Source organism: Tachypleus tridentatus, chromosome 11 (genome assembly GCF_004210375.1).
Source record: "Tachypleus tridentatus isolate NWPU-2018 chromosome 11, ASM421037v1, whole genome shotgun sequence".
Classification (NCBI taxonomy): Eukaryota; Metazoa; Arthropoda; class Merostomata; order Xiphosura; family Limulidae; genus Tachypleus; species Tachypleus tridentatus.
In genome coordinates this window covers 68,310,953-68,334,400 of record NC_134835.1, presented here as the reverse complement: position 1 = coordinate 68,334,400, position 23,448 = coordinate 68,310,953, and the positions used below count along the sequence as shown (strand labels likewise).

Sequence of the window (23,448 nt, the reverse complement as noted above, 5' to 3'; positions counted from 1 at the left end):
CTAAGCAACGTAATGCTTATTTAGTCTGAAATAAATTATGACATAACCAGCTTTAAATGTTGCTTTCCAGTAATGGTGGGCACCGATTTGATAGGTAAATAAACATACAGTGTTTGTAAAAGTAAAACAAAGTGTTTACTGTGATTGTGCATTCTTTCTTGTAAACTCATTTAGGCAGAGAATACATCAACGCTTTGTGCTAAGGGTCTTTATGAGCCTCCTGTTATTCTGCGGACATATTTTGACATTCTTGGAGGAAGGAAGATATTTAGATTTGAGAATATCACAGAATAGATAGGAAGGAGAAAATTTTTATAGCATCACCACAAAGTATATTGTTATAAGGTTTTCTATTTTTTCTGATTTGTATATGGTAGACAAAAATATTTTGTAAACACAGTTTCAATGAATATTTTGTTAACATTGTTTTAACACAAGTTGCACACAAGAAACTTGAATGGAAACTATTGTACTGTTGTGTAATAGTGTTAGTGTAATAGCAAGACACTAGGCAAAGGAATGGGTCTGAATCAAAGGATAGGCTTTGTTATTTGTTGCTATGGGAATGGCAAGAGTGAACAGCATAAATATAGATATTGATCAAGTTAAAATCTGATAGAGCATGGGTACAGATCACATGGAGTGTGAGCATAATGGAACGTCTGTTGTAATATCACAGTTTTAGTACTGTGTGTAAATTTAATTTTAGAGCAGAGCATCGCTGTAAACGTGCAACTACAACAATTCATACAACCTACATACCTGGCTGAAGTTGTGACCAAGTAGAATTTATTTGAGTTTACATTTCCAATTTTTGAATTTTATTCTAAGATCGTACTTTTAACCCTTCTGTTTATTATTTTTTCAACTAGCCGATTGTACTTCATATATTTGTCTGAACCTTTAAGGCTGCTTGGTCTATTTATGAATTAATTTTGTCTTTAGAAACGTTGAAGACCTGGATTTTATGGTTATTTTTAAGACGTCCAGGGAAAAGCTAATTCTCGGATTAACAAAGCTCTTGATGAAGAAATCTTGAAGGCAATGCATTGAATTCTCAGGATCTCCCCGACCGTATCAAGTGGCTCTCGAGTCTTTCAAAAGCAAATTACATCACAAAAACAAAACAAAACAATATCAATGTCCAACCATGAAATAGTTCAGCTTCATGTCATCATTCCGTAGGCGACACCAGTACAGATAAAGGAAGAGGTAACCATGGGGCATCATGTTCAGCATATACCTTACTGGGGAATGTATTATAATAAAACATCATCCAGTACGATGGTATCATTACATTTATAAACAAAAGTTTCTTTACAAAGTTGAGGTCATTCTAAATATTGACCTACCACTTGACAGGCTTTGCCAAACTGGAATTAGAAGCTCGATAGCCAGTGACTATCAAACCAACTGTGGTAAGGGTTCCATCTGTGAACGAGGGTGTTTTGACATCTGCAGCAACAAAGTAACCACCACTAACAAAGTTGTCTTGTAATTCACCATACTACCCGTAGTAACGATTAACAAACCAGCATTAGACCAACACTGTTCAAAGAGCAATGTCAGGAGAAAGTGTCTTAACGCACAGAGGCCTGATACACATATAACAATAATGGGGATTAGTTATGCAGACATCCAAAGAGTGATATACATTTCTTTTTCATTTATGTGCATATGTATATTTTATTTGTGAGATATTTTCAGTGTATTTTCTTTTAATTTTTAGAGTTTATACGACTAGTTTTGTGTTTTCGTGTTTAAAGGGTTTTGTTTACCCTTTGACCTAGGTTTCAAATGGATGTAACCAACATGAAGCTAAAACGTTTTTCTTAACTTCTGTGTTTCTTTCACTATATAACCATTGCAACAAAGAGCTTCTTTTATTTTTGTTAACTTAAGGAATATTCTAATATATTTCACTATGTTATACTATGTTCTTTTTTAGCAAACGTGTAATAGTGTGTAAATTCCTGTTTTGTATGAAGTTGTTTTTTATGTTGATCACTTTAATGATTTATTTATCAGTTGCATTATTGCTAAGGGTTTCGATATAGTCATAAAGTTTATGCTTATCGATCACGAGTATTAAAGGGTTTTTAGTTATCTAGTTTTGAGAGTGGTATGTAATGTCATTGTGGAGTATTTCTTTGGTAAAAGGTTTATTTATTTTCTCTGTTATTTTGATTTGTGATTGGAATATCAATATTAAAGTTTCCCTGATACTTAGTCTGATAATATGGAATCTCATACTCTTAATGTTATTGACTCTGAATATTTTCAGGTCTTTACTAGAAGCAATATCATAACAGCGACACTTTAGCTGAACAGTGTAACCACAGACATTACCTCGCATGTTGTAACATCGTTTACAAAAATATATTCACTAATTGCATAAAAACTAAAGCTTTTCGTGTCCACAATCAAAATGTATTAATATTACATTGTAAAACAAACATACAGTCTACGTAATTAGCTGTAGACAATGTAAAGTGTAATATGTAAGAGAAACTTTTTAATTTTTTTTACGTGAAAGTGTGACTAGACTAGATATAAATTATTTTATTTATATATTCCAATAAAATACAAATAGAAGCATTTACTACATCATACAAATATAAACTATCTGTCTCTAAGTTTCCTTAAATTCAATGCTAACTTTATATATCTTTCCCCTGTTAAGAATTGTTCACCTTACGTATACCTACATAAGCTTCTATCCCTTAAAATCTGGTTGTTGGGAAGACCCACTATAACAAGGTCACCTAGCAGATTAAAACAAACTAAACTTAATCAGATGCCCGACAGGCCACATACATCAAGGTTTTGGAATTTTTGTTGTGATCTAACCATACTTTGCCACATACTAAATGTATGTAAGTTTATTAAATTTATAGTAATTCACAGTAAAAAAGCTAATTAAACAATGTGCGATTTAGTTGTTTACAGCGATAACCTGTTCATTGCCGTAGACGAGATAACTCGTCCAAGCCGATCGGTAACACAGTGCCACGGACGAGTTAATTCGTTCTCAATAATATCTAACTTCAACGACAGATGTCAGCACCATACATGAATTTGACTTACTTACAAATTGTTTCACTTTCGATCCAAAATGGCGTCACGAAAAACCTACAAAATGAAGAAGCATTAGAGTTATATTGTAGCAAATGAAAATACTTGGCAGTCAACAGGGTAAATAAGTTTTGTTATAGAACATTAAATTTTCTAAATAATATTACTCGCATTGACCTAATGTGATAAACCCGTTAAAAACTCTTTATATGTGATAAGTCTGTTTCAGTGCTCAGCATTTCACTGAACTGGCCTTGTCAGATATTCTTGAGTTAAATGCTGCAAAAACCTTTAATATTGATGATGCCCAGCTGCTGACGTAAGGCAAAAAAGGTCACAGAGCCTTTCTTGTGGTTTGCTTGTTACTCATAGTCAGGACCTATTATTACTAGTTGTTATTGTAGTTTTTTGGTAGTTGCTTTGGTAGATGTATTTACATGTAGAAATTATTGTATATTAAATCAGTTCTAAAATATTTATTTTTAGCATTTATTTTTTTAGTGTTAAGGGGTCACTCTGTGCATTTGGTTGTGTGTTGGTAAATTGCTTTATAGTGGAAGTTTTCTGTATGTAAAAGAAATCATATTATTTAAGTGAAGTGCGTATTTTGTACAACTACTTCTGGATTCAACTATGTTTAAGCGTATTGTATGAACATAACATATATGATTTAATATTTTTTAGAGTTGTTATTAGATGTAATAAACGTGTATATGAATACATGGGGTATGCTGATGTAATTATTGAGTTTCTTTGTCATCTATGTTGCGAGTGAGTGTTTTTACTGGGGCTAGAGAAAATTCTCATTTTTTGACCAACGTGCTTTCATATATTAAGTTGGCTTTAAAGTAAAGATTCATATCAGTTTGAAGACAAGCCTAGAGTAAAAGTGTGATATATAAGATGCCATATGTTTTATACCTCTCTGTATTCATAAAATATCTTTCAAACGTTTTCAGTTGTAAAGATGTATGTCTTTTTCACATAATACATCACTGAAATAGGTTGTTAAGTTGTTTTTCCCTACCTACCTCGTATGCCTTACACTCGAGATAGAACCTTTTATCTACCTACGGGAAAGAGCTGTAACTTAAACGATACTGTACAGCTGCATTTCATTGAGAGTCAGTTAATATCTTGAGGTTATTATCCCCATTATGTTTCAATATAAATGATGTTTCACGTGGATCATCCCAATTTGTTTTGGGTAGTTTCACTTTCCCAGTTTAATCAAGTAGCATGATGTTTATTCAGTCTAGAACCAACCTTAAAATAGAAACGGATTTGAATCTTGCTTTTCATTGTTTTAACTGTTTAAGAAAATAGTAAAGTTGATTATTGTGATTGAACACTCGTATTCGGTCTCTTTATATATTATGAAACTATTTAACCAGAAGTACACAATTAATTCGAGATAAAATATATCAGTTGACAAATCCACTTATTTTCTGGACTATATTTATACTTTCAGGCCCCTGGTTCGAAACTGCGTTCCATCAAACATACTCAGCCTTTCAGCCGAGGAGGTGTTATTATGCAATGGTCAATCTTACTATTTGTCGATAAAAAGAGTATCCCAAGAACTGGCACTGATGACTAGCTGCATTGCTTCAAGTATTTCTCTGCTAAATTAGGAACGACAAGTGCAGATAAGCCCTCCTCTAGCTTTACGCGAAATTCAAAACAAACAGCGCACTTTTAGAGGAAATAGGTTTTACTTCAGACCTCATACAAGGAAGGCCAGGTTTACGTATTTGTTTTCGAAATGAAAGAGACCAAGCTTATCGTAAAGGCTTACTAATAAATATTAGAAGAATAAAATACCAGCTGTACAGTTGAACTGATGCGTTGTATTAAGTGAAAATAAACATATAAAACTAAAAAGAAACAGTGTGAAGATAATGAACAAATTAAACTGTGTTTAACGGAAGAATATGGAAATAAACTGCAGTGGCTAGACTGCTTAACTAAAATCATGTGATAAGCAGGCTATAGACAATAAAGATCAGAAGCCACAACATGTAGTAGCTCTTACAATACAAAAACGAGTCTGTTGGGGAATTCTAATCTGTGTTTATAGCACAGCCTCTCCCTGGCCAATCAGAAAATTGGATCAAAGATGTCTGAAAATGATGCGATACAGAATAATCACTCCAATAAAAATTACATATTTCCGTGATCGGGTCTTACTTCAGAACGTAAAACATAAGTCTGAATTTATTAAGTGATGTAAAACGGCTTTAGTAAGTTTTTAATTTGGTCGTTAGAAAACGTTTTTATATACGAAGGAAACATTATGGGAGTTTAAAATTTGCGGTTTTTGCAAACTCCACATATAACTTATATCATAATGCTCAGATACGTGGAAGCCCATTGCTCACAATAAATCTATTTATAGCATACAGACGTCAAACAGTTTATGAAAATATGAAACGCTAAATGAAGATGAGTACGATAATGATATAAAATTAGATTATTTAAGTGTAAGTCTCTACGTTCCAAGAAGGATGATTTTAAAATCCATCTTGCAGTAACATGAGCATAAAAAAATTCAGTGTTAATAACTTGAGGTTGTTGAGTGTCCATGATACATTTACAATGGTTACTGAAATGTTTGGTGTTGCATACAGGACATGATGTGATACATTTTTGTTAAAATGTACTAATAGTACTTCATAATGAAACAAGAGGAATCTTCAATAGCAGCGGTACTTGTAACTATTTTAGGCAGAATTAGAGTAAATTAATAATCTTTTTATTAGCTACATTTATGTGCGCCAGTGATATTTAGCGTAGGAAGTGCGAATATTTGATTCGGTTTTATTGCTTTACCAGCCAGTCAGTTTTCAAATTGAGATTCCGTCAGGTAGAATTAGTGAGTCCAAAACTGTAATTATATCTAAAATCGGTCGAGAGATGATGGAGCTCTGAGCTAAATATTTGTACTACGAAAACAAACAAACTCGAAACCATTCTCTAAGCCACTATGACGTGAAAAAAAATATGCTTTTATTTTAGGAAAACATTTGATAAATACAGCTGGACAGTAGACTATCAGTACTGTTTCCTTCATGGATTAAACCATTAATTTTGGCATTATAAGAGCTTAAGCTTAGAGTTTTGAGACAAGGAAACAAACTGTATTGATAAACACTTTCTTAAAATATGGTTAATCGTAAATGTCTTCCAATCGCTTACTAATAAAAGGGGGATTTTTTTAAACTAGTTACGGAGCAGCTTCGAAAGATATAAAGTTGAAGGAAGATAAATGGGAAATATAATCCTAAATGCTTTAAAGATGACCTGTTTCATCAACAAATCAACTTTTAAACTGCAGATTTAAAAAAACAAAAACGATTTTGAAAGCAACTGAAAGCAATAAGAAAACGGAGCAAGATCAGTGTGTTTAAATACACCTGACTGCTTGTCGACTTTATAATGTAGATCAGGTATTATACCCAGTCATCTTTCACCAATACAATACAGAGTTGAATATTCCAGTAAATCTAACTTAAATGTACTATCCTTCTCTATAATTTGATAAGAAGCTTACTTAATCCAATAAATTTATTGTTTACATTTATACATTAATTAGCTACAGTGTAATATATTAATTTAACTTTAGCTTACAGCTGGGCAGCAACCACCATAGCAAAGGAAATACAAGATCAACCGGTGGTAGTGTCTGCAGCTAAAGTGAAACAGCCTGATGCCGTCTATGTGGAATTCAATGACAATGTGTCTTGGTGTTTTAAAAATATATGGGTAAATATTTTTAATGAAAACGTAAGGACTTTACGTAATATAGTGAAGTGTTGCATACATGTTGATATCAACTTATTACATATAAAAATATTCTACATTTGAGCGTGTAATGTAAAAATACATATGTAATTAAATGTACGATAGTTCTAATTGTCTTACTTTAAAAAAAATATTAAACTATAAGTCAAATTTTATCCATAAATCGTAGTTGTATTAGAGTTTGTCTCTTTTTGTTTTGAAAAAGTCAAGTCACTTTACTATGTTCGGATTTTTTCTGAATATTGAGATTCAAATATGCTAGTGATACTACAGTGCATCTTTATAAACTCATGATTTATTTTAAATTAATTTTTCTTTCACAGCTACGAGACAACTGTCGTTGTCCGGAATGCATTCACCCTAACACGCTTCAGAAGACTGTTGAAACTATGAACTTGGATCTTAGAATCCAAGCAAAAAATGTTAGGGTAAACAAAACGGGAGAAGTGGAGGTAGAATGGATATCTTCTGATGAAAGTGCAGCTCACAAAAGTGCTTATGATGCCAAATGGTACGAACATACAATTAAAGAAATCAATGAGTAATTTCGTACTTTACAGGCTGGTTGGTATACTCAGTTATTGTACTCGCAAATTTAATAAACACCAGGTTTTTGATGCATTTTAATTATGAGAATGTCGTTGGCTAAATCTCGTACACATTTCGTAATATCTATTAAGTCTTGGTTTATATTGCAAGGTACAACATAAATGCAAATAATTTATTTCTAAGGAATATCTGCATTACTACCATAAATTTAGGTGAGAAAAAAATACTGTATTTTAAACCTAAAAATATGCATGTTTATTCTAGATATACAAACTACAAATCGATTATTATTACAATGTATTGTTAACTATAACTTAAAATAAAAGATTAAAACGGTAAACCAAATACGATTTGCTGTAGAAACACTCAACACTTCAGTAAGAATTATAATAAATACTAATTTAGCTACTATTAGATAAATAACTCTTATAGTGCTCTTTATGACTTCTAAGTGTTATGTCTTGTTAGCTAAAATGCAATCTTTAGTGATTTTTAAACGTTATGAATTTATTACTTATGTCACAAAACCAAATAGATATGGATATCTTAAGTCTGTGATTCTAAGTGGAAATTCAAAGTAATCGCTAAGTGGTGTTGTGAAAGCTGAAAGGTTTTAAAAATATTTCATACATAATTAAAAAAATCGTAGCCCCCTAGTGGCACAACAGTATGTCTGTGGACTAACAACGCTAAAAGTCGGATTTCAAAAAACCCATGATGGGCAAAGTACAGATAGCTCATTGTGTAGCTTTGTGCTTAAGTACAAACAAACAAACTTAGTTTGCAATTAAATAAATCGAACGAATATATTAATAAAAGTTGAGCTTCTTGCTCCGAAAACATGTTTATTTTTAAAAGTTACATACAATAGCTGCTTTTTCTCACAGAATTATAAGCTGATGTTAAATATATTTTGCAGGTTATATAACTATTCCACATGTTTCCGCAATTCGACCAACATTAAACGCTTCATTCATCCTCCAGTAGAATATTGGAATGCTAACACATTTCCTACTGGAAAACCACCTACCATCCAATTTGAAGATTTTATGGAAACTCGCGAAGGTTTGAAGACTTTTCTGGAAGGAATGATTAAATACGGCATAGCTTTGGTTAGAGGTATGTTCAAATAACGTGTACACATTAGGTTAAGAAAACATTAACATGTACGAGGTCTGTTCAAAAAATACGCGGACTGACGTCATAAAACAAAATGTACTTTATTTAGAAGTTACAGGTCTTGGATTCCTTCAAAGTACTCTCCTCCTCAACGCACACACTTATCCCAACGGTGTTTCCACTTGTTGAAACAGTCCTGGTACGCTTCTTTTGTAATGTCCTCCAGCTCCTTCGTCGCATTTGCCTTAATCTCGGGAATCGTCTCAAATCTTCTTCCTTTCAAGGGTCTTTTGAGTTTTGGGAACAAGAGAAAATCGCAAGGAGCAAGGTCAGGTGAGTAGGGGGGGAGGGAAGAACAGTGATCGAGTGTTTGGCCAAAAACTCACGAGTTCTGAGGGCCGAATTTCGCAGCAACGCGGTGCATCTTCAATTTTTCGGTCAAAATCTCGTAACAAGATCCAACTGATATCCCACACTCTTCAGCAAGCTCCCTGACAGTCAGACGTCGATTTGCTCGCACCAGTGTGTTGAGTTTGTCGACGTGTGGGTCGTCAGTTGACGTGGAAGGACGTCCAGGACGCTCATCATCTTCAATGGACTGTCGACCATCCTTAAAACTTTCATGCTACTTGAAACATGCCGTACGATTCATAGCAACATCACCGTAAGCCGTGTTAACCATAGCAAAAGTTTCAGTCGCAGATTTTCCAAGTTTAACACAAAATTTCACAGCAAGTCGTTGCTCATTCAGGTCATTCATTCTGAAATCCGCCAAACGAAAAATTGCACTTCACTTAAAACCGCGTAGCTAATACACAAATGAAGATATCTGCAATCGGGAAATGGCGTCGTAATCAGCTGATCTGTGTGAACATAGCAACACCAAGCGGATTCCCCTGGAACCAACTGGAGCCGCGCAATTCAAACAGTCCGCGTATTTTTTGAACAGCCCTCGTATGTGGAAAACAAACAAGAAAAACTAGCACTCCGTATTTGTATGTCAAGATGGCATACGTACTTTTAAATAAAACAAACATTTAAAACTGCAAATATCATAATGCTTAAACCATGTATGTTTAAAAGATGGTGAAATTTATTCAATATATTTGTATATGTTTGAAGAACATTTTTTTCAAAACTTCTAAGCTTGGTTATTTACAATGTTTAAATTAATCATTTGACATGGAGATATGCTATTAATTCACAATAATTGACTAAGTATATTGTAAACATTCAAATGACCAATCAGCCTTTGTGAGACAAACATTGTTGGTGATTACAACCGATGCTTAAAAATGTTCACCAAAATAAATGTTACTAAATCGCATCTGTAAAGTTTAAAAGAATGACGTAACTCTCTTTTTTTATTTTTTTAGGAACACCTGCGACGGAAGAAGGGATAATACAAACGACAGAACGTTTTAGTTTTATAAGATCCACAATGTATGGAAAAACCTACAACGTCAGATTTATACCTACTAACCCACGTCTTCATCTTGCTTACACTGGATTAGCTCTGGAACAACATACAGACCTTCCGTACAAGGAAACAACACCTGGTCAGTGTTTGCAATATCATAATTTTATTTAGAACAACTAAGCTATTCATCAGTGGTTGTTTTTCCTGTCGTTTGCAAGTTAGTGTCTTAAATTAAGAGTTTAAATATGATAATTAAAATCTCCAAGATTTCATATTCAAAAAGATGGTAAAAAAGACAAACTAGAGACGTAATATGTCTCTTAATTTACAAGTTTTGTTTGTAAATTTACTTATTAATACAAATGAGTTACTTACACCTCACGCACTTTCAGGGATTCAAATACTTCACTGTATACAATCCTCGCTAGTAGGAGGAACACACGAAGCAGGAGGAATGTCTATTTTTAATGACGGTTACTACGCTGCCAATTGGCTGAAGAAGAACCATCCAGAACATTTTGACATTCTCTCTACCATTCCGATCACTTTCACTCTCTTTGATACAGCTGTGAACGTAAGCATGTTTTTCATAATGAAAAGAACGTGGAAGGAGCTTAACATGGAATATGTTTTTCGAGGCTTAACATTTTCTTGTTGACATTTTACAAGTTACAGTTATGATATTTAAATGATGTCAATTCTTGATCTTTTATAACAAAAAATATACATTTATTCAAAAATATGTAGGAATATATTTTAAAATGTATTGAACTGGTGATCTGTATTTCGGATATCAGTAATCATAAAATTATTTTAATACTCGTTTAGAATTAAGGTTGTACGACATATTGGATATTTTACAGAAGTTACACTAGCACAGTTAAGTTTGATATAGTTTCTCCCTTGCAATATGGATCACACCTAATAGAATATTTCTGTATGTTATTAGGGGAATTAATACCCCTTTAATATGAATAACAATGATCAACAAAACAAATCTAATCTACGATTTTTGAATACCACTCTAGAATATATCGATGTGACCTGAAAGTGAAGAGCAGGCATAATTATTTTATCTGTTTATCTGTCAGTTTTGTTGATAATGTATTTTGATTCATTTTCTGCCTCAGCAGCCATTTGGTTGTAAACAATAATGAAGTTGCTTAATTATAAGACTTATGTGCTAAATAAAAATATTCTTGTTATTACATTTATGTTTAAGTCCCCCCTTTGCTTTCCATGCTTGATTTATTCTTAGCAGTGTATATAATTGAATTAGTCGTTTAATATTAGTTAAGCAAGTCATGAAAACCTTAGCTCATGGTGTAATTCTAGAACATTTCACATTACATATAGGGAAATCTTAAGTGAAGATCGCCACTTCGATTTTCAATTTATTTTTAACCCATTAAAATGAACATTACAAAAATCCTGTTTTATGATAAAAGGAACTTAGAACTTAAAAAGTGACAAAACATTTTGAGATACTGAAAACATGCATGTTTTTTGTGGATAGCGACCGTCTTACCTATGAGATTTGATGTAACGGATTTCTGTGATAAAGTTAAATGGCTGCTATCTAACTCTTGGTAACTGACAGTTAAAATAAGAGGCATTCGCTTACTGTAAATCAATTACATATTTCCAGCAGACATCTAAAACAATGGTGCAAAATATCATTAGTATTAGTATTGGCAGTAACATACACTGTAATTCAAGTCTTTGGTAAAAATATGTCATTTGCTCAGAGTAAAATGGACCAGTGGGTGTCTGTACGTGCATGTGTTACTCTGAGCTATTCATCGTAAATAAACCTTTTGTTTGTAAAAAATCATTCAACTCAAACTGTGCTTCTTTTACTTGGATATTGAAATCATGTTTTCATCATTCGCGTCCCGCTGCTTTTGTATTTATACAAGGGGTCACGTGAATAATAATAACACAAAAAGTACATCTTGCTGGCTACTGGTCATACTTGTGACTACTTTTACTGAAAGGTGTCTTTTCACCTAATTTTTCTCCTTATGAACATAAAGTTCATCATGAAACTACAATTGACTATTCTAGAGGTAAATAATTAATTTTTCCTTTTGAATTATCAAGAAATTTATATGGCTCTGACATAGTAAGTTATAATAGTTTTGGTTTGGGCTCAATCCTTCAAATCCTAGTAATCACCCTAATAAAGAGAACAATGTTTAATTAATTAATGTTATTCTTTAGTAAATTAACAGTGCCTGTTCTATTAATGAGCTATCTTTTTTCTGTTAATGAAATAATAATAATTCACATTAAAATGTTAACGTTATGTGAATATCATACTCACAGTTTTTGATGTCATTAATATTTACTTTGTTTCAACTTTACTACAGTGAAAAAAATTGTAGTACGCTCATTGTAACGGTGTATTAAAGTCAAAAAGAGTGCTTGCACATAGAACAATAAATAAAATTTTGAAATTATAATTTATATTTTGTTAGAATTTGGCACAGTCTGATTCTAGTAAAGTAATATATTACTTTGTTACCTAGTTGATAAATGTAATTCTTATTTCATCAGTTTACTTGTCAATATTATAAGATAATGTGTTTTTTAGAGAAACACACATTGGGGTATCAGCTGTGTTTATAGGGTGGAAATCGTACCCCAGATCTTAGTGTTGTAAGATTACAACTCCACAGCTGTTCCATCGGAGTACAGAATAATATTAAACCTACAGATGTACATGATCGAAGTTTAGTCTAAGTATTAAAGCTTCCTTTTATATTATTATTTATGGAATTTTTCATTTTTTAACTTGAATGTGATTTGTGATACATAAGTTGTTGTTTTTTCCCAATTTTTCAGCGGTGGTATACTAGTATTGATAAAGTGATTGAAACAGACCACGAGAGAAATATCAAGAAAATCCACGTCAACAACCGTTCAATGTCACCTCCAGAAATTCCCGGAGATAAAGTTACAACGTTTTACGAAGCATATCAGTGAGTTCAGTAATATGTACGTGATATATCAGAAAAACGTAGTTGATATCTAAGTATATTAGCTTAAGTATATAAAAAAGAAACAAAAAAACACGCTAATAGTAAATTTGACACCGCTGATTTTGTTCATAATTAACTTAATAAACCTTTAATATTCAGGGTTACATACAGTAAAACTAAATCAAATATGCATATACCATATAGAGCTAATATATCTGACAGAGGTCTTTAGAACTGTTTATTAGGAGTGTCAAATATTACCAATGTTTAATTCTTAAGTTTTCAGTGCTAGTATTGTCTTTTTTAAGATTTTGTAAAACTCCTGTTTATGCTCTCAGTTTCGTTACTTTTGGAAAAAGATTTATGGTTCGTTGTTTATAGCAACTTTGTGTCCTCTTATGACAAATTTATCGGTCAGTGATATCAAGTTTTGTGTTACAGTTGCTGTACCTTCAAACAACTTTTTATACAATATTTTATTGGGACTTTTGCTAGTTAGGCATTTCAGTCTTGATAATTTCTTTATGCGGTTTGGTAAATATAAAATTCAACTAAATTTGGATCTTGCTACAGTATCTGCTTATTTTGTACTTTAGGTTTCGAATAAACAGAATTGTGAAAGTTGTAATTAGGATTTACGGCTGGCTGGTGCATGGTGACAAAACCTATATGCACTAAAGACTGAGACAAATATATTCAACAACGAATCTAAAATATTTTAATAGGAAACGAAAACGAAATGTCGAATTATAAGCATTAACAAAATACAAATGCTTAAGATACGAAAAGTAATAAAACCATTAACTGGTAAAAATAAAAGGACTTCATAATAAATATGAATGTATAGTTTATATAAAAATATATTTTTTTATAAAAATGTTTATAAAGCAACTGTGTTAAAAATTGTGCTAGCAATAAACGAAAAACTAGTGTTTATAAAATCACTATATTGATAATCAAATTAAATTGTAAAACAGGGAATACAGGCCAATGATCTATTTATAAAACACTTTCAGGATGACAATGCCGTGATTGGTCGTACAAAACGTTCATTACTTGGATAAGAAAGTCTGAAAACACCTGCTGTAGAACGTTAAAGTGACAGCGGGCAACAGTGAAATGAGTGCCACTCAACTCTTACAGATATTAATTTCTGGTAAAATACAACTGAGGTCTAATAGGACATGAAAAACATGCACAATGTTATTAAACAACTTATTCTAAGATAATATGCATCCTACTAAACGACTTTACCTGAAAAACGTTTTAGTCCGTTGTTCATCTCAAGGCTTTTGTCAACATCCTTCAAGTATCTTCCTAAGTATTCTTAATATTCTTAAAACGAATTTTATGGAAATGACATAAAAGAGAATTTGGTCATACAGGGAGTGAATCTGAGATTTTTATTATGTTAACACATCTATATAAATTATACTGTGACTGCAGTACTGGTTGGTTTCAATATGCTGCAAATAAGATTGTATGTAGCCTAACAGTGAAAACATAAATCAGTGTAGAATATAAGTAGAAACTTTGTAGCGGATAAGTGTGAAGTGCTTTAGTATCTAGACGAAAGTTTATGCAACTTTACTGGATAACACGTGGTGAAAATAGAAATGTAGTCCAGTTTATATGGATTAGAGCACGATAGATCCACGGCAAAGAACACCTATCAATCATAAAGGACACGGAAGAGAGAATCCATTTGGTATTAAGTTAACCCTAGATCGGCTTATATAAGGAATTAAAGTAAGCATATCAGCAAACATTAATCCTGTTAATTTCATTTTTTGAATCCGATAAATAATTTCACGTTATAGATGGAGTTTTGGATTGGATGCAAAAAATCATTACTTATAATTTGGATGGTGAAAATTGAAACCATTTTAAAGTAATTCCCTCACAGTTTGGGATAACTTATCTCAACAAACCTCTTTTTCAATGAAGAATAGAAAGTCCGAAAGGTTTGTTTATTTTGGAATTTCGCACAAAGCTACTCGAGGGCAATCTGTGCTAGCCGTCCCTAATTTAGCAGTGTAAGACTAGAGGGAAGGCAGCTAGTCATCACCACCCACCGCCAACTCTTGGGCTACTCTTTTACCAACGAATAGTGGGATTGACCGTCACATCATACGCCCCCACGGCTAAGAGGGCGAGCATGTTTAGCGCGACGCGGGCGCAAACCCGCGACCCTCGGATTACGAGTCTCACGCCTTACGCGCTTGGCCATGCCAGGCCTAGTCCGAAAGGCATCAACATATCAGCATTATTATTTGGTGGAGGAAACTGTTTCATGATGGAAATAGTTATTATGTAAAAATAGCGTAACAACTAAAATACAAAAACTTGCTTAGGGTCTGTGTGAAGGAACATGAAAGCAAATGTTCAGTACAGGTGAAAAAAGATGTATTTACTAAAAGGCTTCTGATGAAAGTTAGTAAATAGTCATAAAATGTTTAAACAATAAGGTATTTTAAAATACCACATTTACTTATAATGTGTTTCACTTTTCCTACGTTAAAAATATAACATCCAGAAACTCCCTTTTAAGTAAAGCTTCCTTGTTAGACATTTCGAGTCTCTAATGAACGTAATCCATGATAAATCTCTGCTCGCAAAAATCATGCTCTCTCTAAGGTTTTATAGTACAGCTAGTCAAATTAAACTGTATATAATTATAGGAGATAGCAGAATTCTTTTGGACATTTGATTTGATTGAAATAGCTAAATAAAACAAAAGATGAAATAGTTCCTCCTGCTAAGTATGGTTAAAACGAATATGTATAACAGAGATTGAGTCAGGAGTGGTAGAGATACAGGTTATTATCTGGTCTGAAAATCTGTTGTAATGTAATATGCTTCTGTTATAATCTTCTAGGCAGAAAATTAAAAGTGGTTCTTTCAAATGGTGTTATAATGGTCAAGAATTAAGGAAAACAAATTACCAAATTATCTTGGTAAGAACAATGATTCTCTGATAATTTTGTTAATCCTCTGCATGTTAAACGTTATATGTCTATTGGGCCACAAGATCGAAAGAGGATAAATATATGCCCCATTTACCGTCTGTTCTATAAATTCTAAAACTGTGGGAAGGGTAGATGTTAATGCTCCTTTGATTATGCGAACTAATATGTCAGAAATTAGTTGTTGTTTTTTTATAAAATAATTATACATATTTGATTGAAGAATTTATAGCATATTCTCCAAGGTTCATCCTGATTCTCACAGGCTCACTCGCATTCTACCAGACACACGAATCAGGATGTACTTGTTTCTGCCTTTTCTGTTCAAACTTTTGGGAAAACTTTACTGTCATGTGGATTATTTCCATGTTTTAAGGAAAAAATGGAAAAATTAGGCAAACAGACGGATAAATAAATCACACTAAAAGACAGGCACGTGGTGATGACTGTTTCGGAATACAAGGGTAAGGTTAGACTGAGTCGGAATTTACCTTTCTCATATGCATATCTCACCACATAACCAGAATGTCTGTACTGAACTACTTGAGAATACCAACAGAATATAGTAGTTAAGCAATGAAATAATCAAGATCCGTTTTTCATTATCTTCTGGTGACAGACACAGATAACAAATGGGTTCAAACCGCTAATAGCGGTGGCCTTTAATGGTGTTAAGTCATGATGATGTCCAACGTATGAGAAGTAATGCCAAATCTTCAAGAATATTTCTATCTCCTATCTCTGAAAACTACCGTACAAGTAGAAATGCCAACTGGCACGCTACCAGGCACACTACTCGACACCTGTGACTTCTGCTACTCCGGTTTAAAATTATGGGAAAATAAACTCTATAAAGTGAATTATTTTCCATCTTTTATGAACAGAATAGGAAGAAACATCAAAGGAAAACTAAGCAAACGCATGTAATATGAAATATTTTTCATTCACATCTTTTTGTGTAATGGAACTGACCAGCTTTTAGTCTATATGAACACTGTCTAGTTCCTGTGCTCGAAGACAAAAACAAAAGCTAGATAAGAAATCAAAACATTTTATAAAATCATGGGAATATTCCGCCTTTATACTTAGGTAAAGCGTTGGTGCATTAAATAAATCTGTACAGGTTCTACATTATTTTTCGACTAGGTTAAATTCCAAGAAGTCCATAGAAAATAGCATAGCTTGAGGCTTAAGAACAACGTTTGCAGTAAAAGGGTCGGTACAAGTTTGCAACTTTGTACTATATGCTCGACGTGTATGTAAGTAATTACGTGCATGTAATTTCAGAATACTTACTTGAATATGACTGACTAAACGTCAACCAAAGTTCTGAAATAAAAATTACTTGATACCTCACAAATTAATGATTGAAATACACTTCAGTTTGTAAAATATTCAATGAACTAACTATAAGTGTAAAATAATCGAGTGGCTATGCCAAATACTACTTTATAGCTCAGAAAGTAGTGAACTCCATTCCTTTTAGGTTATCAATTTTGAATCAAGTGGTAAACTTAGCTTCCTATGTCTTACACATGTTTACCATCTTTTTAAACACTAATATGTTACCTTATTTCGTGTTATCACTGAATACAGCGTACAAGCACCTAATGTCAGTCTCTCCGCTAAAATGTCATGAAATCAAGAGAGGGGCGTGCATCCTGATTAATATAACATCCTCAGACTGAGTTTTATATAAGATCATTCTGTGCACTAGATCACGTATCATTGTTACTACTGTAATGATAGGATATGTAATGTTGTCGTTGCACCTCGTAATGGTTTTAGACATAATTTTGTAGTGTTGTTGTCAGTGAGCTTTGCTACCCTTGAAGGCTCGTGGTTTACTTTTATTATACTGGCTTGTAACAAGATACCACGTACTCTGCTTAATGGCAGTTATGAAACATATTAAATTTAGTTCATTGTATGAAATAACTCGTGTTCCTTTGCCCTTTATGGTTCCACACTGTGCAACAACTTTTTATTGGGTTTGACACATTAACAAGGAAGTTCTTCTGTATTACTGTTGTTGCACGCAATCTTGGCATGAGGCAGTGATATAAACGATTTAACGACTATCTATATCCTGTGTATTAGAAATTAGTTAAAAGCAATACATCTACATGAAAAAGTAAAAATACGTTAATAAATATATTTATTCTTGTTATAGAAGGGCACATGTTATGCAACCTTTTGTAGTTATTACCAAGAAGTATCATTTATTTTAATTACTATTAAAATTCATCTGTTTTCAGAGTTTCAAGAGTTTTAATTAAAAGGTAACATGTTTATCACCAGGAAAAACTGTACCATTCAAAAACTGGTGAAAGCCCGAAAACGAAGATGATTGGGTAGGTTATTTAAGTGCATCAGGCATTAGGTTTTTATCTTAATTTACTGATTATTTCAACAGTTGTCACAATCTGACCATCTACAACTATGTCATGAAAATTAAACTACACATTATAAAAATATCATATAGCAACTAACAATCAATACAAAAATAACATATCTCAAGTGCAACCAAGAAAGCGCATATTCAGTAGAATTTAGTTTGCAAATCATTAATATTAAGTTGGTGGAGATGAGTTTTTAGGATTGAATTTTGATATGTTCTAAGCCTTTTATGAATTGATAATATGGTAAAAATATAGAAAAAATCATATGAATCACTTGAGCCTGTTTTCTTTATTCTCATATTCCAAACGTCTAGACATAATATAATGATTATGTAAAATACTCTTTAGGTATGAAAATGAAACTACATTAGTATCAAGCTGATATCCTACAATATTAGCGTAATAAGAAGAAAGCCAGAGTAAGTTACTCTCTTTGTAATTTTGTTCATGATATTGTTACGAACAGGTTGTTCTGTAAGAAGATGGCAGAACCAGAATCCCAGATAAGATTTTACTTAACGGAAGGAGACTATGTTGCCTTAAATAACTACAGAGTGTTACATGGAAGAACTGCTTTTGATGCCACTCGTGTGGACAGGTAAGCTAGGTTGGAATTTTACGTAAGATGGATATAACATACAGATAAGAAGAAATTTCATGTTGTCCTAATGTCTAATTGAATATGCACCTGACCTCGCGTGCATTTAAAAATTGAGTAAGCAAAGATAAAACGTATAATACTTTATATATTCAAAACACATACACGCAAAATACCTTTTGTGTATTTAGTTGTAAATATGAAAGATTTAGTTAACTGCTCTTCACATTTTAGTTAACTAAGTTTCAAATATATTTTATATTTGTTTCTATGACAGGGTGATGGGTAACTGCATACTTATGCACACAAGCACACTCATCTACTTATATAATCTACTCATCTTTTTGTTTGCGATGTTACATGAAGCATTAGGACTATTCGTTTTCAACTAGTGTTGACGGTTATTAACGTTCTATGCTAAACATTTGTTGTGGCAAGAATTATATTGTTGTACAGTTTAAAGGAACTGAAGAAGGTCACTTCATTGAGTTTGACACTGAAAAACATGATGTCTACAAAATGTTTCTCCAAATATTGACCACAATAAACTACTTTCAATGAACCATGTGAAACTGTTACCTAAAAGAATTTTATGACACAAAATTCTCCTATTCTGCAATTATAAAATACACAAGGAAAGAAAGGTACTCTTTGAAAATGAAGGAAAGGAATAACATTAGCATAGAATTTTATTAGTAAAGGAAGGAAAGGTGTGATTCCAGCAAGGAAAAATAGGTTACTCATCGATAGGGTTTTAGGTGCACCATAATGAAGAAAGTTAAACAGTTTGTTATTGAAAGTAGCCCAGTATTATAACTTTCTATTGCATATGAAATGGTAGCATCTTCTGGTACAGTAAACAAGACTATCTATGTGGATATAGATCTACAAAAGTGAGATTCAGATCACATACACAAGCTTTTTCTAAAGCATATTTCAAACTGGAAAATTAACTGCTGTCAAAAGCTGTGTGAATACCCTCTAGCATAACAAGGCTGTAAAAATTCAAGCTAAGTAGTGTTGTCCTACAGACTATAAAACATTGAAAATATGAGTAGAAAACGTGCCAAAATATTTTTCAAGGGCTTTGTGGTGATAGTTATAAAAATAAATTTGCTACAATGAAACTCAAGGAATATGCTAAGGCAATTCTGCATACCTGCAAACGCAAGAAAATACTATTTTTGTATAGAATGTGTGCAGGTAAGGTATGTCTCTATCAAGACAGAGCACACAGTTACACTTCCATATCGACATGTTAATTCTGTACATGATGCAATTACCTATAGAAATTCATGCTATACCATTTACTTATAACTTCCATGGATTAATAAGCCTTTGGGTTGCTCAAACAGTTCATTCAATTTGAAAGCTTGTTAAGAGAGTAGAAAGTGTTGACAATAGTGTATCATGCAAAATTCTCTTGCAATCTAATTGTACTCATAGTATTCATACCGTGGCTCATCACACAAAACACTGCCCTCCGCTTTACAACGCTAAAATCAGGGGTTCGATTTCCTCGGTGGGCTCAGCAGATAGCCCGATGTGGCTTTGCTATAAGAAAACACACTCACACACACAGAACACTGTCAACTGTAAAAGAAGAAGCAAAAAGGCCTAAGCATTCATCCTTGTATCACATTATAACATATTGCAAATACATCTCTGTAATGAGATTGTCTTACGGATGTTGCATTCCATTTGCATTGCTAAATAAGATTTAGAATGGTAAAGAAAATATCTGCTGTTATTATTGTATAAAGACGTTTCAAATCACCTACTTGATTCCTAATCCACTATTGATGAAATTCAGAGTAAATGGAAAAATGAGATGTGTTAATGTCAGATATCAGCGATTCAGCTACAAATAATCAATCATAGGTCCATTAAACCTATGAATAGAATTTCAGGATTTCAAGGTGATACATCCACCGTGTGTAAAGAATTCTATTCTGATATATTGCACACAAAGGCTCGAGCTCCTTAACCTACAATCACTAATGTAAAGCATAATTAGCTCGGCTTTAAAAGAAAAGAAAACTTCAACTGGACGATTGAGAGATGTGCGAGTTTTATTTATTATTTCTTACAAGAGCTCAAAGAATGTTTGGATATAACTATATCATTCTAATGTAAAAAATATTGAACTAATGACTTAGTTGTTGTTATGCAAAAAGGTACACAATGAAATATCTGTGTTTTTCCCACAACAGGTATTGAAACTGTACTTTTAGTGTCGTAAGCCAAAAACTTACCGTTAGCCACTGGGGTGAGGTAGAGGTTAAAAAATCTTCGTGTGAGTCTAATTTAGTTTATTTGAATTTTACTCTCTGATAATAGGTAAGGAGAATATAAGGGCCTATTTATGTTATAATTACTTAGGTAATGATGCACTGTATTCATTGCTCGAAATGTGTAAGAATTCTGTCATAACATATACCATATCCATAAACTTTTCAAAATCCCAAACCTTTCTAAATTCTACTTAAGCTCTTTACAACGTTTTTGAAGTTTGCCTAATCAGCAGAAAGAACAATCAGTGAAATTTTTTGCTGTTCTTGGGTAAGCAGTGCAAAAGGAATAGCAATCTATTCTAAAAATTTGATTTTAGATAACCAGGCAAAGCTTCACAAGGCTGTCTGTTCTAATCATCCTTAATTATGCACTGGTCAACAGCATCCACCACCAGTTCTTGTGCTACTCTAAAAGAATCGGGGGACGGTATTCACCATCAGTACTTGGGCTACTTTAATAGAATAAGGGGATTTGACTATTGTTTCTATGATGCATTCACTGTCCCAAAGTGTGGAGCTTAATTTTATTGTAATGGGACATGAACCATTGAATCATCAGAAACACAATTCCGGCACACTAACCACAAGTCAGTACCCAGCCATTGTTCCAACAGATATACAAAAAATATATAGTAACAGTTTATAAATTATAACAAACACGGGTCTGTTTCCTATTAAACTATTAAAATGAGATATAAAAAAACATAACAACCAGTGTTGGCTGTCCGACTGTACTACAATTTTCTGTGGTCAGTTTATAAATTTTCTCCCTGAACTTTTCGAGTTTATTATCATGGAGATTTCGCCCCAAAACGTTAGAATTTACATTGCATAAATTAATTTAGATAGTAATTTTTTGACTTCATAAAACGTTTAAAACAATAAAAATCTTTCCTACATTGTCACTTCTTAATTACATAATTTGTTATTTATTACTTAATGGTACATGAAATATAATTACTGTAAAGTTTGTTATTCGAAAGTACTTGAAAGGTTACTAAACTGATGTATACGTTCTTCACTTGTTGTTACGTGAATGTATCTGCAGGGCTTTTACACTTCTTTGCTATTTGCAGGTATTTGAAGGGAGGCTATTCCGATTTTGAAGAAGTCATTACATGTTATGATAAGACAATGTACATGGAACAACAAGAAACAAATGTGTCACCTTGATAAGTGCACCACAGGAAAGAAAGGGTTGGATTTGTCGTTGTTACTTATCATTTAAAAGGGAATTATTTTGATATTTTATTATTTTTCAGCAAGGTGTTAAATTTAGAAGTTTCTATAAACAGGAAAAAAAAAATTAAACATTCGTTGACTTCAATACAAATCTTTTGAAAAATTCACATTTTTACTGGGTTAAAAACAGCGTTTACTGTTTTTTAACAACATTTGAAAAGAAACGTCATTACGATTTGAATTACGTGAAAACAATCTATCAATTATTTTTCTTTATCTTTGTATTAGAAATGACTGCTGAAAAGACGTGTTTGAGGTAACTTTACTATCGATAATATAAAAATGCTCATAAAAAAAGAGTGTAACCTCTCTGTTAATTATATACGTTATCTAAAACAGTCTCATGTATAGGAACTTGAAGTTTGTTTAAAAGGAATTATCAGTTGTATTTTTTTAAAGTTCATGAGTTACAGATTTTTGTCATATAACTTGTAAGTCAAATATAAATACTATGTTTATACAATACTAATACCACGAGTTACTTAAAACATGCTGGTTAAAAAATAATGTTTACTACTTATTATAGGAAGTTACTGTTTTTACTTAAAAGAAAGACGCTAACAGTTTCTACACTTGAAGCAGATACTTAATTTGAGTTCAGACGTATAAACGTTTGTTCATGGATTTAATTTTTTCAGGAATAATGTTAATCACTAATAAAAAATATTTTTATTTGAATATATTGTTTGGTTTGAAAATTAGTTCTTATTTTGACTGCCAGTATGAGAATTTAAAGACATTAATATTTGTCATCTGTATTAATTTATTACTTTGAAAGTAGATATGATACTTCAAACTTAAGAATTAAAGTTACAATACACACAGTTGTACATCCAAATAGTGGTAAATGTGTACATTACAAGATCAATTAATATTTTTACACTTATTTTCATTAATCGTTGAACATTAAAGTTAAACAAAATGTTCCTTTGTATTTACGTAATGTATCATGGAACTGGATGTTTAATTTAAGTATGAAGTATTGGCATAGAAGA

At 32.4% G+C, this 23,448-nt stretch overlaps 1 protein-coding gene across 5 annotated transcripts in view; it reads left to right on the top strand.

The window, feature by feature from the left end:
* Positions 1-23,131, top strand: part of LOC143232377 (gamma-butyrobetaine dioxygenase-like) — a 36,443-nt gene extending 13,312 nt beyond the window's left edge. The window contains exons 3-10 of one of the 5 annotated variants that reach the window (XR_013017512.1): positions 6,701-6,840; positions 7,203-7,390; positions 8,348-8,547; positions 9,924-10,106; positions 10,360-10,541; positions 12,815-12,967; positions 18,786-18,917; positions 22,288-23,131. Coding sequence is in view for 3 of the 5 variants with exons in the window: in XM_076467719.1 (XP_076323834.1) it covers positions 6,701-6,840; positions 7,203-7,390; positions 8,348-8,547; positions 9,924-10,106; positions 10,360-10,541; positions 12,815-12,951; positions 18,786-18,917; positions 22,288-22,384 (1,259 nt within the window). In the remaining 2 variants the exon portion in view is untranslated. Of the gene's footprint in view, positions 1-6,700; positions 6,841-7,202; positions 7,391-8,347; positions 8,548-9,923; positions 10,107-10,359; positions 10,542-12,814; positions 12,968-13,967; positions 14,108-18,175; positions 18,272-18,785; positions 18,921-22,287 lie in introns of those variants that run through there. The other 4 variants (XR_013017511.1, XM_076467719.1, XM_076467720.1 and 1 more) reach the window with 4 other exon arrangements.
* Positions 23,132-23,448: the final 317 nt, after the last annotated feature.